This window comes from Homarus americanus, unplaced genomic scaffold (genome assembly GCF_018991925.1).
Source record: "Homarus americanus isolate GMGI-L3 unplaced genomic scaffold, GMGI_Hamer_2.0 scaffold10135, whole genome shotgun sequence".
In the NCBI taxonomy this organism is placed as follows: Eukaryota; Metazoa; Arthropoda; class Malacostraca; order Decapoda; family Nephropidae; genus Homarus; species Homarus americanus.
In genome coordinates, this window is record NW_024756215.1 from 23,683 (window position 1) to 41,888 (window position 18,206).

Sequence of the window (18,206 nt, forward strand, 5' to 3'; positions counted from 1 at the left end):
AAAAAATGAATACTTTGTTTTTACATCGTCCTGTGCTACCATACCATGGATTTGGCTACTTTGGGCTTGCAATGATGACGCAAGAGATGTGCCCTGGCAACTGTACCGACACTCACAGCTGGTGGTGCGTTGGTGCATCGTTTCCATTGTTTACTGGTAGTTACTGGTAAATATTTTTCAACCTAACGAAACTATTACCCGTTTAGAGGTCGACCCCCAATTTTTTGCCAAATAATTTGGTCTTAAAAACTTGAACTACACACAGGTATATACGGTAAATAAGGACATGGGGGACCAGGTTTTTTTTTTTGGGGGGGGGCAGCACATATACGCAGATTTTTATCATCCATGGGTATCTCTGTTACGTAACCCCCGCGTATGTTAAGGGCCGACTGTACTGTATATGTAGTTTCTCTCTAATTACTTTGGTAACTATAATCATGCCGTTAAATTGTGACTGATTGACTGACCATCACCTGACGTCAAAATAGCTGGGGAGAGATACTTACAGGCAGATTTTCTTACTGGATCACCGAAAGATAAAATTTATATTTATACAGTAGATACAGTATATTCTTTCAGTGAAGAAGAGCCCGGAAGGATAAAAAGCATCATTCACTAAGTGACTTGAAAGCAGAGGATATCAGTCACTAAAGATCTACTGTTTTCCTAGTTAGAAGATGAGCGTGCGTGGTCGCCATCCAGACCGTATAAAAATTTGCCCCAAACACAATATCTGAGAGACATAAACAAAATAAAAGTCATTCGATTTCCTCACCGTGCTAAGAAGTATAAATACCAAATATAAAATCCTCGTGGCACTTAGTATTTCAGCTATTACAACACAAATTAGAAGAGCTTTCCTTGTGCATATTTACAGCTGATTCGCCAGGCAAGAAAATGACGGTAGCAGTGCGTGTGATGGAGGGTTTTGAGAATTGCAATTAAATGCCAGGTAGCAACGTTTCCTTCTAGTATTACGTATTTAAGTAATTATTAGATGTTTTAATTGCCTGTATGTTGGCCTGGCGAGTTAATGCAAGGCATTTACATACCTGGGTATAAAGCTAGACGTCCCATGCTGGACTATATCACAAAAACAGGTTTTTAGAATTTTTTTTTTAAATTAAATAATACTTACTGTCCCATTCAAATCTAACATCAGGTGACCAAAAGTGGTGAGCCATCTCGTGTGCTGTTGCTCCTCGTACTTGATGCACAGCTTTGAGAGGATCAACAACCAACCCATCTTCCTCTAGTTCACGCCGATACATCTTCATCTCGCCTTCCTCAGCAAAGATTTGCCATATCCCTCCTTCAACACCTTGTTGAGCATAACCTAGCTGCTCCATTGTTAGTTTCTCAATCTGGCAGAGGATGTAATATATTTTCAGCTTCCTAATTCACAATCATAACATAATTCACATTATTTTTCCATACAGCATGACAACTGCATTTCCATTAAGTTACTTTATAAATTCAAGATTTTAATGATGAAATATACAGTGAATCAATCATTGCCATCATCATCATCACTGCTTTACCTCCACCTTCTTCACTTGTGTGGGTTAGTCATGATTACCTGATAGTGTGGCATTCTGGCTGCCATCAGGCAAATTTGTAACAAGTTTTATGGCTGGATGCCTTTCCTTTATCTAAACTACCTGTAGGTTGTGAAACACATTCAAAACAGTTACTACTATTGGAAACTTTCATACCTCATACAAATTTCCATAAAACTTTACCTGTGGCCAGAGAGGATGTGTGGCTGCAGGTTTCTGAGGAGCTGCCAACTGTTTCTGTCGTAGGCGTTCCCTGAATTCCTCTTCTTCATCCATTTTGTCCAAAGCAGATTCCACAGCATCAAAGAATTCGTCTTCTCCTATTACACTGTGTGGCCCTTCCTGCAATGAATCACAGCATTGTTACTAAATAATAAATTTTTACTGTCAGATATCACTTTAGTACTTCCTTTATCTATATACAGCATTCTCCTGAACTTAGTCATTATGTTAAATAGATACAAGTTAACAAAATTACTTATAAATCAAATGTAACTCTTGAACTTAATAAACCAATTCCAGACATAGTATTTCAGACTTATTTTCAGTGATTTTCAATACAGAGACAAATACTCTCCAATGTGTTTTCATAGAATAGTTTTAATATAAAACCAATTAAAAAAAAAACATGAAAAAAATGGGGATTACCCCTGAAATCTAATTATATAACTAAGCTTAAAAAAATTACTCAAGAATATGCCTACTAAGCTTCCAGGCTTTGGAACCAATAGAAGTCCTAGTCTTAAGCAGTTGGAGCTACTTAAAAAATCAGCCCAACTTCCGGCCCAAAAAGAAGTCTGAGAACCTAAAGTTGTCAATTAGGGCTGGGAGCAAATGAGTCGAGATTAAGCATATGCACTATCTGTTCTTATACAGGCCCAATTTGTAAAGAAGGAGCCAATACCATCCTCATAATTGGTTGACCTCCAAGGAACCTCCAAGGAAAACCCCAAGGAGGAGGGTTTTTATGAAATGGATTTTCAGAATTAATTCCCCATTTTCAGCCTGATGCCTGTTAAAAATTATCCATAAATATAGAAGTCTTCAAAAAATAAAGGCGAGGTAGAAGGAAACGCAAGAGCTGTGTAACACACACCCCAGTAACTCAGCAAGAAAACTATTTAATTGGTCCTGTAACTTCCATTTAAAACCTTTCAAGATTACTTTCAGGACCAAAAACCTCTTTCTTAAATCCCTTAAATTAGGACAGTCACCCATCTGGAAATCATCTGACAGACAAGAAATGGAAACAAAGACTGAATTAAAACTTCTACCTTGACCTGGTGATATAAGCAGATAATGAAACACATTCACTCCAGAACACCACAGCACCACCCAGAATAAAAATGGTTTCCCAACTGCTGCTATATAAGAGGACAGGACATGATACATACAATACATCATTGCTTTCCTCTTTACAAGTCTTTCTAAACAATAAAGGAGAACAAAATTTAATTATTCCAGCAAGATAATGTGATGAAACAGTCAAGTCATCAACAGGGTCAAAAGAAAAAAAAGTAAAAACTCTGCCCACTTGATGGCACCACAAATAACTGACAACAGAATAATGCACGTGAATGTAGAACACAAGTGAAATTGCACTTGCAACCTAAGCAAAGACATACTGAAGTTACCAAACATTGTAAACAGTGCAATTGTCATGTAGCATCACCACAGACTGTACATCCACTAGTGCTATATAAAAGGTATAGGCTTGACTTACCTTATAGCCCAACCTGCTATTAACAGAAAAACAGTTGATTTGGACCTGGTACTAGAAATCCAGTATTGCTGACAACAAACAAAAACCTCCTTAGCTCTCAACATTCATTTCCCAAGGCAAGGGTTACAACGGGTCAGCTGGACTAATTAGTGTCAGCTGTAACGTTATAGGTTACCCTGAGGTGCATCCCACAAATGAGATGAATAAATATACTGTATAAGACTGTTAGGGGTGACAGTAGTCTATAAATATATATATCTTGTGCATCCTCCTAATTAGTAAACATTAAGACTAGTTCTCAGTTTTATCCACATTGTCTTTTCTGTGAGAGGGGCCCCCCCACCCAACTAATCACTTAAGCAGTGTTTCTGCAACTGACAGGTACTAAATATTTTTCTTTTCACTCCAATTTGAGAAAAAAAAAATTCTTACCAATTGAATCAAGCATATATAATAGGATTCATGTTTTTGCTGTACTGTACAATACATTTCAATTTAAGAGACCATCTTATTATACATAACAGTACAGTAATATGATCCCCATTAACCAATTTATTGGGCTATTTAGGGACTGACATTTTACTAACGAACACTCTAAATCATTCTATTTTCCTCTTAATGTAGAAGTACTAAGTAATATACAGAATCTAGACCATATTTGATGAATGGTATATTTCTTTCTTATATAAAAAACAAACCTCATAATCTGGTCCTCCCATGACTACCATTCTTCTTGCATTTGGTTTTTCTTGTGCATTGTCAGCAAGAGCATACTTTAGCCTCTCCTCCAATCGTTTACGCTTTTCTCCCTCACGTTCCAGTCGCCTCTTGAATGACTCTTCACGTTGGTTCATAACTTCAACACAATGACTTAAGGTGGTCAGGATCCCAGCTGTTGTTGCCTAAAATAAATATATGCCATTTTTAAAAACAATAAATAGTCCACAATTTCAGTAAAACAACCCTTTTTTTTTAAACAATTAAAATACCTTTCATGCTATATTGCAGGGTGAACATTACACCATTATCTAACACACAAACACACAAACACACACACTCAACTCCTACTTTGCTGTCACTCGGAATCGAGTATGACGATCATCCAGTTATGATACAATGTGATACAATGAAATGAGTTATTGAGGATGTCACCTTCATTGGGCAGCTCTGAGGTGACTAAAAAGGCCGATACGGGACTGACAGGGTCGATCACAGATGTTACACGTGTGGAGAGCTACATCTAGTGCGGGAGGGGTGGAGCCAGTGTCTTTCCAGCGCTGGTGCTTGTCTGACCTCGGTATGCAGTCGGGCTAACTCGAAAATATTGACACCTTCTTGTGTGGTGCTCCTCCAAGCGTTACGGGGTGGAGTAATCATCTCCCAGGTGAGGGGGTCGATTTGGCACCCTTTCAGGTTTGTCTGAAGACTATCCTTACACCTTTTCAGTTGCCCACCAGCGTTACGTTTACCATTCGTTAGGTGACTGTAAAGTAGATACTTTGGTAGTCTACTGTTGTCCATGCAGGTAACATGGCCAATCCAATGTAGTTGTTCATGAATAATGGTAACCTTGATGCTCCTACAGTTGGTGTTGGCAAGAATACTGTCATTTGTTCTCTTGACTTCCCAGTGAACTAAGAGGATGGAACATAGACTACATTGGAGAAAGTTTTCAAGTGCCTTGAGGTGCCTCCTGTATGTGACCCATGTCTCACTGCCATATAGCAGGGTGGGGAGGACCACTGCTCGATATATGTTTAACTTTGTAGATAACTGCATCTCCCTACAGCTGAAGACACGGGTACAGTGTCTGCCAAAGGCTTGAGATGCACATCTGATCATGTGCTGAATCTCTTCATCGATGTCTGCGGTGGTGGACAGGTGGGAGCCGAGATACTGAAAGTGGGTAACATTAGAGAGAGTAGTACCGTTGAGCTGGATGGATGGTAGAGGTGTGGCTGAACCAGGGGCAGGCTGAAAGAGAATCTGAGTCTTGCGAACATTCACCTCAAGGCTGAAGTGTGCATACTCATCTGCGTAGGTGTTCAGGAACTCCTGAACATGGGTGAGGTCGTCTGCATACTAAAGTTCAGTAATGGAAGCTATCAACACCTTTGTTCCTGCCTGGAGTCGTCGTATATTGAAAAGACCCTTCATCCAGTACTCGATGTCCACCGCGCTGGCTAAATTGCCACTGGCACGAATAAAGGCCGATTCACACTATCCATCATATATTGGTAACATCACGGATCGACAACGGTCCGTCAAAATTTCTTACATGTAATCAAATGGAGCTGTTCATACCTAACCGGCATGTCACCGTCACGTATCGGTTCGGTTCGGTTCCATTCCGTCACGTTCGTGCTAGAGAGCAGGCGGGAGAGTCTACAGCTTGATATAGTCCTAGCTGATTTATTCACATTTGTTTCACTTCATGGATGAACAGCTCATTGAACTGGTTCACAGATATGAAGAACTATATGATATGTCCCCCCTCCCCCCTCCAAAAAAAATAAAAAATAGCGATAAAGTTTATCAGGACAGACTGTGGAAAATAATAGGAGAGGAAATAAACAAACCAGGTAAGAGATTATCCTTTATTGTTACGTAACACTGCATTGTTTAATTTAACTATAGTAAAACCTCGATTAACCGACTTTTGGATTAACCGTCGATCCCGAACCCCCTAAAAAAATTAAAAAAAACTAAAAAAAAACGGGGATTAGCCCACCCGGGCACAAGTCACTGACCCACATCGGGGCCTGGGGGGCGATAATGTAATAATAATAAAAATGATAATAATAATAATAATAATAATAATAATAATAATAATAATAATAATAATAATAATAATAAAGAAATGCAAAAAATGAAAAAAATCAAGAGTGACAAACAATATACCTGTATGTATGATGTGTTGTCAATAGCAAGAGAAATAATTGAGACCCTGCAATTGTGTGTAAATGAGGCAGAAAGTCAGATCAGCAACCTGGGACTTGGTCACAATTTTTGTGATGCCACATGTTCTTTGACTTTTCCATTTTTTATTCACGGTTTCTGTGCTGGTTCATAATTATTTACTAAAGTGGTTAATGTTTAAAAGCAAATTCTATTGAAATATGAATGGCAAATGAACAAAAATGAATATAGGAACTTCAATGAGGTAGGTTAGGGATAGGTACTTTGAAAATGTATGTTTCATTTCCATAGACTTTATTTACTATTAACCGACCTTTTGGATTATCCGTCGGCCCCTTCCCCCCATATGTGGGCGGTTAATCGAGGTTTTACTGTACTGCCAAGGTATAGAGCCAGATGGGCTGATAAAGAATTGTTTAAATTTCTCTCGCATAAAAGGCACGTTGATTGGCATTTCCCCCTTGTCCAGCCAAACCAGAAAAGTTGTTTTCTAACCTTGAAGGAGTGATGCTTTTAATGTCTGTCATATCTTGATCTCTAATATAATTGTGCAAAATACAAGTTGCAAAAACAATAATGTCAGCATTCTCAGGCAGTACTTTGAGAGTCCTTGAATAAAGTCCAGTACTGTATTCTCCCTCAGGTTTTGTTTCTTAAACACTGGTGAATCCACAGTCTCTTCTTTTTGTTTTTCTCTGCTTCTTCCTCATCCAAAAGAAGTGCAGTAACTGCAAGTTTCTTCTTGCTAAATGAATATAGTGCCATTTTTACTCAGAAGCTACACATCGACTCACCGATCGCTGACGGAACGGTGATGGAAGATGTGAAAGCTCGCAGTTTTGACGAACCGTTGCCGATACGTGAAGGATAGAGTGAATTGGCCTTAAGGAAGGCGGCCAAGAAAATAGAAGAGGGAGTTGGTGCCAGTACACATCCTTGTTTTACCCCCGTTTGGATGGGGAAGAACTCAGACTGGGTGCCATTGTGCAGGACACTGCCGTTCATGCCATAGTGGAATTGCCTTACAATGGCGATGAATTTTGGTGTGCAACCAAAACAGCTAAGGGTTCGTCAAAGGGTTTCCCAGCTGACCGAGTAGAAGGCCTTGGTTAGGTCGTTGAAGGCCATGTACAGGTCACGACGGTGTTATCTGCACTTTTCCTGTATCTGGTGGGCAGCAAAGATCATGTCAGTGGTGCCACGTGATGGTGTAAAGCCACATTGAGATTCTGGGAGGAAGTTTTCTGCCTCGGAAGAATTGGGCGATAATCTTGCCAGCAAGGGACAGCAGCGAGATCCCACGGTAGTTGCCACAGCCTGACCGGTCTCCCTTGTTCTTTTAAATATTGACAATGGAAGCATCTTTAAGAGCTTGGGGGATTTCCACCATTTCCCATATATTCTCCAGGAGAGAGTGGAGACGGCTGGTAAGCAGAGGTCCTTCTGCTTTTTTACACCTCAGGTGGGATTCCATAGGCCCCAAGGCTTTGTTATTCTTCATCTGTTTGATGGCAGTAGCTACCTCATCCAGGGATGGAGGATAGTTGAGGTGGGTCAGCTTTGGATGCTAAGGGACTTGCTGGGTAATCAGGACATCCACATCAGTGTTTCGGTTGAGCAGTGAATGGTAGTGTTCTTTCCAGCGCTGAAGGATGTCTTCATCGTCTTTAATTATGAAGTTAACGTCAGATGAGCGGAGGGGGCCTGCCCCACGAGTGGTTGGCCCATAAAATGTTTTAATATAATTGAAAAATTTGCTCATCTTGTGCTGATATGCAAGTTTTTGTTTCACATGGTTTATTTATAAACCAGTTGTTTTTTAGATTGCGAAGTTCACGCTGGGCTGCCGCTTTCTTCTTGTGGAAGGTATCAGCTTTGGTCCGAGATTGAGGGTTGTTCTGCCAGTCAGTTAAAGCAGCATGTTTATCATTAACGCTTACATTGATTGCCGGGCCATTTTCATCAAACCAGTCCTGGTGCATTCTTCGATCTGGTCGAGGGTCTCTGCAGGTTTTTGTCATGACAGTGTCGAGAATATCCCATTCGGCACTGAGATTTGTGTTGTTTGATGTTGGGTTGTGTATCAGCCCATGTTCGAGCTGCTCTCTGAAAGCATGTGCTACTGCTGGATCCTCCAGATGCTTAGTGCTAAAACCTCTTCTGAAGACTTGCTGCATTTGCCATTTTGGGGCAACGTGAAGTGAGAGCTTGGCTCTAACAAGCTGATGATCAGTGTCATAGTTGTCTGAGCCACACATGGCTTGGGTGATGAGGACATCTCAGCTATCTCTTTTTCTGACAATGAGATGCCATTGTTTGGATCATGGGTGTTACCACGAACCCTTGAACTTGTAGGCTTGCCTAAACAAGGTACAGTGGTCCCTCGGTTAACAAACGCCTCGGTTAACGAATTTTCGCTTAACGAATTACCTTCCATAAGAATCTTCAATTCGGTTAACGAAAAAAAATTGATTAACGAAATCCTTACGAAAATCACATTTTGTTTTGAACATCAGCTGATAAGCTGAGGAGGTACTCAGCCAATTCAGTGATCTCTTCTATGTTTACATTCAAACTAATCACTATCTTATAAGAATTCCAGCAATACAAATTAAATTCACCCTGGTCACTTCTATTAAATTTTATAAGCAAAAAACAAAAACTCAATCTAAAGGACATAAATTAACAATTAAATACTTCACACCACAGGCGCCAACTGTCAAACATGTCACTGTCACCCCTCCCTCCCTCCCTACCCTCCACCTTCCTGAGAAACGTTTGGGTAAAAAGACTAGGATTACAGGTTTAAAAATAAATAATACCTCAGACTAAAGTTAGGATAATATAATTTGCATTGCTGAAATCCTTGCAAGACAGGGAATAAATTGAATATAAACGTCATATATTTTGCACAAAAGATAAAATTTTTGCTCTCCCTAATAAAATTCTTAAATTAGATCTAAAATTTGTATGTCTAATGCAAATTTTAGCTTGTTTATATTCAAATTAATCACTATCTTATAAGAATTCCAGCAATGTAAATTATATTATGGCTTTACTTTGTATATACTTTTCTGTGAGCTGGAACCAATTACCCAATATTGTAACAATGGTTTCGGTAAACGAAATTTTCGGTTAACGAATGACCTTCTGGAATGAATTGTGTTCGTTAACCGAGGGACCACCGTATTGGTGATAGTGAGGTTGTGTGCATCACACTTACTGAGGAGTAGGCCATTGTGGTTACTCTTGCCCAGTCCATTTCTCCCAATGATACCGACACATGTCAGCATCTCTGCCAACTCCGGCACCTCATTTTCATCTCTCAAACCCGGGAAAAAATCCTCCATCCCCGGAATTTTCCGGGTATCGAGAAAATTCTTTCGGAATTTTCCAGAAAATGTGCCCCTCGGAAAACACTTTTCCGTGTTTATTCAAGACATCTTCAGGCCATGAGACCCACTAATCCTCCACCCAAGAAAGGGTGACCTGACATTCCATCAGAAGGTCAATAATATGAGACCACTAATCCCCCACCCTACCTCCACCTGACATGCTTCAGGTCAGGTCAGTTACAAGACCCACTAATCCCCCACAGCTCCATGGGAGTGGAAAATAAGTCTTTACTGTAACACACAGCTTCATTCATGCCCGTATCATATGGATTTTTAGTTTTTAAATATATTTACTTAAAACCAAACTTTTAGGTAAACTAATCTGGATAATTCTAGTATAGAAATGGAATTTCTAACTTAATTAGAACAGCTTTTACAGACCCCAGTAGTTTAGACTCTCAGAAAACATTCCCTAGCACCCAGAAACATTCTGCGGAAGTGGGCTAGTGCAGTTTAGACACTTAAGAAACTTTTCCCAGTAATTGGGTTTGAGAAGGTCGTCTGGTTGTCCAGAAATCTCTCATCCCCGGAAGTGCTCTGCACCAATTGTTTTGGCTAACAGGGCTATCACTATTGATATTCAGTCAAATTGACCAAGGGCATCTGAGAATGCCATGAGATGTTGTTTCCTCTAGAGTCCTTATGCCAGCAGCATCTGGTGTTCTTAGGGCTCGGCAGTCACCCATCCAAATACTACCTATACCAAACATTGCTTAACTTCACTGATTGGACAAGAAGCGGTGTTTATACATTACTAAACCTTGTTGCAAAATGTGCAGCATAACCACACAAATAATTTTCTCTCAAAATTTTTCTTACTCTATATCTATCTACTGAGCTAAAGTGAAAAGAATTCAAATTACTGTACAGTACTGACCTAAGCAAGAACAATAGATATCCAGTTTTCCAGTACCTATGGGGATTGAGAGGTGCTGATTAAAAAGATTTTCTGGTTAGATAAACCTCATTCTTAGGATCCCCCCAATAATCTTACAATGCACAGTGCTACAGGCTGACCTTGCAAATTCATGTCTCAGAAAAATAAACTTCTTTCACACTTTTTCCACTGTATATTAATGATATAGCTTAGAAATAAAGAAAATATAAAGCTATAAAATAAGAAAAATTAAGAGCATGGGTGTGTATGTGTGGGAGTGGCTGCACGTGGAGGTGGTGGGTTACTGTGCTTTAACTGCGTGGCCGCGCTCCCTCCCAATGTGACATCATGGCATACGCACAGCCAGCGCAGCAGCCACAGGTCTACGAGTCAGCTGGGTGACTGTCTGAACTGTGTCATGTTGCCCAGAAGATGGTTTGTGTGTGGAAGGAGATTTTTTTATATATAGAATTTGCATTATTGTATTTTGTGATATGCTAATTATTGATTTTATTGTTTATCATAGCAATAATTATGGCAGCTCATTCCTATTGTGTGTGGTATTCAAACTTATGATTCTAGCCGATTTTGGAGGAATTTCTACAGTATTTTATATTATTATTTCCTTTTGGTGTCGGTTACATGGATTCCAGATAATTGGGATTCTACTGTACTGAAATTGCATTTCCAATTTCTAACTCTATACATGACTGATTCTAAAGACCGTTCTCCAGATAAACTCATCCACACTATTTTATCAACATCTTTTCAATGGTAAAAAAACCTAAAACCAAGAGTAACTTATTAGCTTGCAACTTACCTTGAAAGTAAGAGCTTCTCCACGGAAATCTAATGCATAAGCCCCATGTTTCTGCAGAGATTCTTTGTTCACATGAGGGTGAGGATGATGATCAGGTGAAAATTTCCTGCCCCCAGCTTTAGGAGATTCTCCAAAGCCACATTCAGCAGCCACAGCTAGTTCAACAGCACCATCTTGCTCTGTATCATGGCCATTACCTGTGGTACAGCACAGTATATTTAAAATCGTAAATATAGTACAGTACTGTACTGTATCATTATATATTAAAACAAGCAAATTTATTTTATCCAAAGATCATAACCCAAAATATCCTCTCTACCTGAACTGCCAGAAAATTTTTTAACAAATATCAAAATTAGTTAGAACTTCCTGAAAACAGACCTGAGTGTACTGGTCACACAACATACAGATGGGTCTGAAAGCTAGCAGTAAGTTTTTCTGGCACTGTAGAAATCCTTCCCTCCTATCCAGAATGCAGTGCATGCTTCTGCTTATATTTGTTCCTATTTAAGCAAATTACTGAATTTATCAACTCTGCTGTTGCAGCACCTACAACTTTATTTAGATTTTTGTCCAATTTATTTTGAAATCTCTTAGCACTGTATTTTTCCACAATATTTTTTTAGGTTTTCCAATCATATAAATCAAATACTATTTCAGTTCTTTTTGAAATGCAATGAATTTAGGAAATAAAAATTAGCTCCACATAACTCCATACTGTACTCCCAATAGCCACAATTTAAAAATTAACAATATTGCATATACAACCCCACAAAATAGATGAGATCTACAGCAGAACCTCCATAAATCAGACTAATCGGGGCAGACCCCAGTCAGAAAAATGTGAATATATAGGGGGGGTAGAGATAACACTGCTTATATGAACTGTTTAAAGAAAATAAGTTGATGTTATGTTATTACTGCACTTCAACAACTCAAGTCTTAAGGTGTATAACAAGGTTATTAATAGAATATTACATCGAATGTGAAACAAAACTCTGTGGGTTGAAAATCAGACATATAAGTCTGGTTGTCAACAACTGTTGTAACTGAGATGATTGTTATTTACTGTAAAGTGTTATATGTAAGTAACCACAGAATTTGTCTTATGAATAAAGAGAAAACTGTATACTGTACAGTACTATAAAAATAAGAACAAATAAGTGTAGGAGTATATTGTATGTGGAAGACAAATGTTTATCTGGGAGCAGCTGGGGGAGGGAAGGAGGGTAGCATGGGTGGGTGCTCTCTCCCCCAAGATTCCTTTAACACTTCATTATGCAGTCTCACCATAATTCTCATATAATTTAGGATCATTTGGTACTTACTGAAGATGTTATATTAATCATGATGAACCATAAACTATAAGAGGCCAATCATATGAGAATATAATACTGAATCAATAAATAAATAAACCTGACAAATGTGGCAACACCCGGTCAGCCCCAGCCTGCTAACATACTCAAGTGTCTTAGTTCTCAGTAGGCCTATAGCAAATCTGATTAGACCACTGTACAGTATTCAGTAAGTGCTGTTTATTTAAGATTTTTTTATTAATCATCCCCATTTCTTTTTCTTTTTTTATTTATTTTTTTTTTTTATTTTTTTTTTTCTGGTGACCCGAACATCTCAGAGTCCAAAAAAAGCGAATTCCGATATATTGAAGTCCGATTTATCAAGGTTTTACTGTACTGTACAGGTACCGGACTATTTGACCACCAAGATTGGTACCTGAGGTGAACTGGTTTCCTGGATTTACCATACAGCATTTCTGGTTCTGAGGGAGGGAAGGAAGGAGGGAGGGAGGGAGGATTTTATGGACCAATCACTCATGGCGCAGCGCCCCTCTGCTCATCCTACAGTAACTCCCTAATTAAAGATGATGAAGGCATGCTTTAGTGCTGGAAAGAGCACTACCATTCACTGCTTAACAGAAACACCAATGTGGATGTCCTGACTACCTAGCAGGTCCCTCAGCATCCAGAGCTGACCCACCTTAGCTATCCTCCATCCCTGGATGAGGTAGCTACTACCATCAAACAGACGAAAAATAACAAAGCTTCAGGGCCTGATGAAATCCCAGCCAAGGTGTATAAAGCAGGAGGACCTCTGCTTACCAGCCATATCCACTCTCTCCTGGAGAATGTATGAGAGAAGGACAAAATCCCTACCATGGGATCTCATTGCTGTCAGTAGCTGGCAAGATTATCGCCAGAGTCCTCCTAAACAGACTCCTTCCTGGGGCGGAAAACTTCCTCCCAGAATCTCAGTGTGATTTTAGACCATCACGTGGCACCACTGACACGATCTTTGCTGCCCGCCAGATACAGGAAAAGTGCAGATAACAGCGTCGAGACCTGTACATGGCTTTCATTGACCTAACAAAGGCTTTCGATTCCGTCAGCAGGGAAGCCCTCTGACAGACCCTCAGCTTGTTTTGGCTGCCCATCAAAATTCATTGCCATTGTGAGGCAGCTCCACGAAAGCATGAATGGCAGTGTCCTGCACAACGGCACCTAGTCTGAGTTCTTCCCCATCCAAACCTGGGTTAAACAAGGATGTGTCCTGGCACCAACTCTCTTTTCCATTTTCTTGGCTGCCTTCCTTACTTGTGCCAGTGCCAATTTACCCAGCAGGGAGGACATCCAGTACTGGGTGAAGGGTATTTTCAACATAAGACGACTCCAGGGCGGAACAAAGGTGTCGGCAGCTTCCATTACTGAACTTCAGTAGGCAGATGACCTCACCCTTGTCGCTCACACTGAACGCGACCTACAGGAGATCCTGAACACCTACGCAGATGCGTATGTACACTTCGGCCTTGAGGTGAATGTATGCAAGACTCAGATTCTCGTTCACCCTGCCTCTGGTTCAGCCACATCTCCACCATCCATCCAGCTTAATGGTCCTACCCTCTCTAATGTTACCCACTTTCAGTATCTTGGCTCCCACCTGTCCACCACCGCAGACATCGATGAAGACATTCAATATCGGATCAAGTGTGCATCTCAAGTCTTTGGCAGACTCCGTACCCGTGTCTTCAGCTGTAGGGAGCTGAAATTATCTACACTACATACCTCCAAACCAATCAAGCCAAACATCTCTACCTTTGAAGCTAAGTAAATAAAAATATTTTATTATGTTAAAATTATTATTTTTAAAACATTATAATAAGTATTTTGTCTCAATGAACCACTGGAGTGAGTGTGCACCAACAACAGTTGCTGCGGACCACCGGGTCACTGGCACAACCTACGTTGCCTCAACACACCGGCCCCAATGAACTTTAAGGATCTGAGATAACTTATAGTTAAATAATTTCTTAATATAATGTATTATTAAATAATTAACATATGTTTCTAAGGTTAAAAGATATCATATAAATTTTTTTTGAGTGTTGTGTACAAAATCATGGTCCTATTTCCATTCTTTCTCATGGGATTAATTCCCTGCATTAAGTGGATTCATTATCAGAGGCGCTTTACCTGTCCCAGTTAATCGCAGATAACGAGGAGCCCCTGTACTGTAATCTTTTTCTCTTCTATTTTTAATTTCTTTTTATCCTTATTTTTTCGTCCCCTAGGCCCCATTGTGGGTCGATGACCTGTGCCAAGGTGGGTTATTCCCCGTAAAAGAAAAATCCTCAGGTACTGAGTGGTTAGGCAGTATGCACTGTCACAAACCACTCGTAAAAATGCTGGCGAGAGAGTGAGGAGAATCACCCATCATGACAAACAAAGACTATGGCAATGCATTGTTGTTGGAGCAAAAAATTAATTCTTTTTGACTTTCCTTTAGCTAGCCTTTAAAATGTGTTAATAGATGATGATAATAAATTGGGGTAAATTACCACAAAAATTAGACAGAGGCAAGTACCTGTGCTACACACAGATGTCGGCTGTTTAAAACTGAGGCCACCGAAGCAATACCAATAGAAAAGCATTGTGGCCAGTTTCAAAACTAACCAGTTTAAAAAACAACCGTTTCTGGTAAATCTGGCTTCCTAGAAACCAGATAAATGGCCGAGTACCTGTTATATTTCTTCATCTACTTGGATTTTTACTTTAACTAGCATTGCCTACTTCATATTAGCTTAGGAATAGTGTACGTACCTAACTTAATGTTACCATCCGTAACGTCTTTCTAGTCAAATGGAATGTGTCACACCCCATGGATTTTTAACAGAGGAGGTTATATTGTATCTCATAATATATATTTTTTATTTATTTCAGCAGCAAAAAAGAGATAGGAAAATAATGATCCATATCTTATCACCTATAAACTAGATCTGTATGCAGTAGCTTTTTAACACCATTACCCTCCAGTTATCAAAAGTGACTTCCACCTACAATAATTTGCACTCAAAATCAATTGGGGTCCTTCTCCTACCCACGAGTAATTCCTCGGCAGAAGTGGTGGATAGTACTGTACAGGGGAGGGGATCCCCGGGTTACAAACGGGTTCCGTTCCTGAGAACGATCGTAAGTCGGATTTGTACGTAAGTCAGAACACATACTATGTGCATACTGTACTTACAGAATAATGCTTAAAATTCCACTATATCATAGCCTAGGTCCTTATATACCTTATATACCTCCTTAAATTAAACTCTAAGTTCATTTTTGGGCAGAATGGATACTGGTTGACCAAATAATATCACAGTAACTTACATGTGGCATCAGTGTTCTTCAAATCCTTGGCAGTGTCAGCACAAACATCAAAATATGACTGTAAAGTGTCCATCTGCCTTAAGAGAATATCTCGGTAGGTCTCAAGCTCTGCTAACTTCTCTTTCAACCCTAAAAATTAAAAATATCAGACTATTTGTAAAGAGTATCTGATAGATTTAGATTTCATATAACAATAACCTGTATTTTGTAACTACCTGTACTGTACATTATTTCATATAAAACATATGATTTACTTATTTTATTTTGCATAACATAAAATTCATTTATCAAGTTGCCAACCCACACAAGTTAAGTAAACTTAGGTATAAGAACATATTGTAGCAAATTACTGTAGTTGTGTTTGGCCTTCTTAAAGTAGCTTCAAAATTCTTACACCATAATACAAAATTAAACTATTAATCTAAAGGCAGCAATATACAGCACAAGAACTCAATAAAATGAAAGTAAAACTGCTGTGAGATTGCGAAAGCTCACTGACCTTTTGATTTCTTAAGTGAAGAGCCAGACGTTGTGGAGAAGGTGTTGGAGGTGAGTGAGATGGTGCTTCCATGTCGCCGAAGACCCTCACTTTCCAAATACTCATGAAAATATATGAGCAACAATCTTAGTCAATTAAACTGAACATATACATAGGCCTAACTTTTCTTTGTATTCATACCAAATAACGTGTCACAATTTTCCAAAACACACATAAAGAAACAAAAACTAACTAAACATTAAACTTGAGTGTGATTAATTCAAGAGTACAGTACAGTACTCTAGTGAGGGATATGTATTAAAAGATAAATAAACAATGCATTCACAATTAAAGATAAATATCAATCAAAACCTCATCCTTTAAAGCCATACACTGTCTTCCCCTTATCTTACAATGTTAATAATAATACTGATATTAAAAATAATAATGTCTCAATTGAGTCCACCTTCTTCAGGGAGATGAATAACCAAATGTATATACTGTACGTACAATAAATAAGCTGTCTATGAAAAACAGAGCCTAAAAGGAACCTTCACATGTGGCTCTAGATTAAAAAAGGCAATATGGATCATTAATGTTATACTATACAATGCCATATTTGAGCCAGTAATCAGAAGTAACAATAAGTTGTCAAAATATTTCGGCTCTTCCAACTTTATGACTTTAAAAGTCATTAATAACATTTGTCCTGTAATTAAATTTTTGCTTTCATTGGAGTAGTAGGAGTTCTTGGGAGGTGAATAGATAAACCTAATCAATCTGTGCAGGAGAAACCGGACTTTGCTCAACTGATAATTAACACAATTCGTTCCACAGTCGTTCGTTAACCGAATCTATTATTTCAATGGGATATTGGGTAATTGGTTCCAACTCACAGAAAACATACATACAAAGTACTGTATACCGGTAATAGAATTAACAAAACATTAAATATGAACTAGATACAGTACAGTGTACTGTACAGTATACAGTACTGTACAATAATATATAAAAAACAATAGAATACTATATTTTAACTTACTTTGAGGTGTGTATGTCGTATTACCGACAGCTTTGTTTACATATCAAACAGCTGATTGTAGAGGTAGTCGATGATGACATGCCATATTCTTTACAGAGTGCATTGGTTCTAATGCCTTCTTCATGTTTCATAATAATTTCTGCACTGTACTGTATATTATCATTATGTGAACTAAATTTCAGAATGACCAATAATTTTAATGTAAAAATGCAAAAATATTCAAGAGACCAACAAACTGGATGTTCACTGCACTGTAAACAAAGTTAAACTGAGAAGCGTTGTTGGGTGATTCAATCAGCTGATGAGCGCAAAAAAACTGTTCCCTATACAGTACTGTATATATTATCAATATGTTTACTAAATTTCAGAATGACCAATAATTTTAATATAAAAAATGCAGAAATATTCAAGAGACCAACTTTTTTTTTTTATTTACTTCATTGGAAAACGAATGTAAACATAGAACCAATTACTGTATTGGCGGACTAGCCGATCAGCTGATAATGATAATAATAATAATAATAATAATAATAATAATAATAATAATAATAATAATAATAAAAATAATAATAAATAAAAAATAAAAAAATAAAATAATAATAATAATAATAATAATAAAAATAATAATAAACAGTTTATTAATAGAGTTGCAGCTGGTGGCAGAAAATATACAGACTTACATTTGAGTTAGTTCGTTAATCGAACTGAAAATCCTTGTAG

At 38.5% G+C, this 18,206-nt stretch overlaps 1 protein-coding gene across 1 annotated transcript in view; it reads right to left on the minus strand.

Annotated features, from left to right (window-relative positions):
* The window catches only part of LOC121856741 (ceramide transfer protein-like), a gene marked incomplete at its 3' end in the record, with an annotated part of 64,958 nt that overhangs the window by 19,232 nt on the left and 27,520 nt on the right, over positions 1–18,206 (minus strand). Inside the window, 6 exon segments of the mRNA XM_042352432.1 lie at positions 1,142–1,367; positions 1,746–1,904; positions 3,984–4,187; positions 11,297–11,493; positions 15,967–16,095; positions 16,466–16,565. Coding sequence (XP_042208366.1) covers positions 1,142–1,367; positions 1,746–1,904; positions 3,984–4,187; positions 11,297–11,493; positions 15,967–16,095; positions 16,466–16,565 — 1,015 coding nt within the window.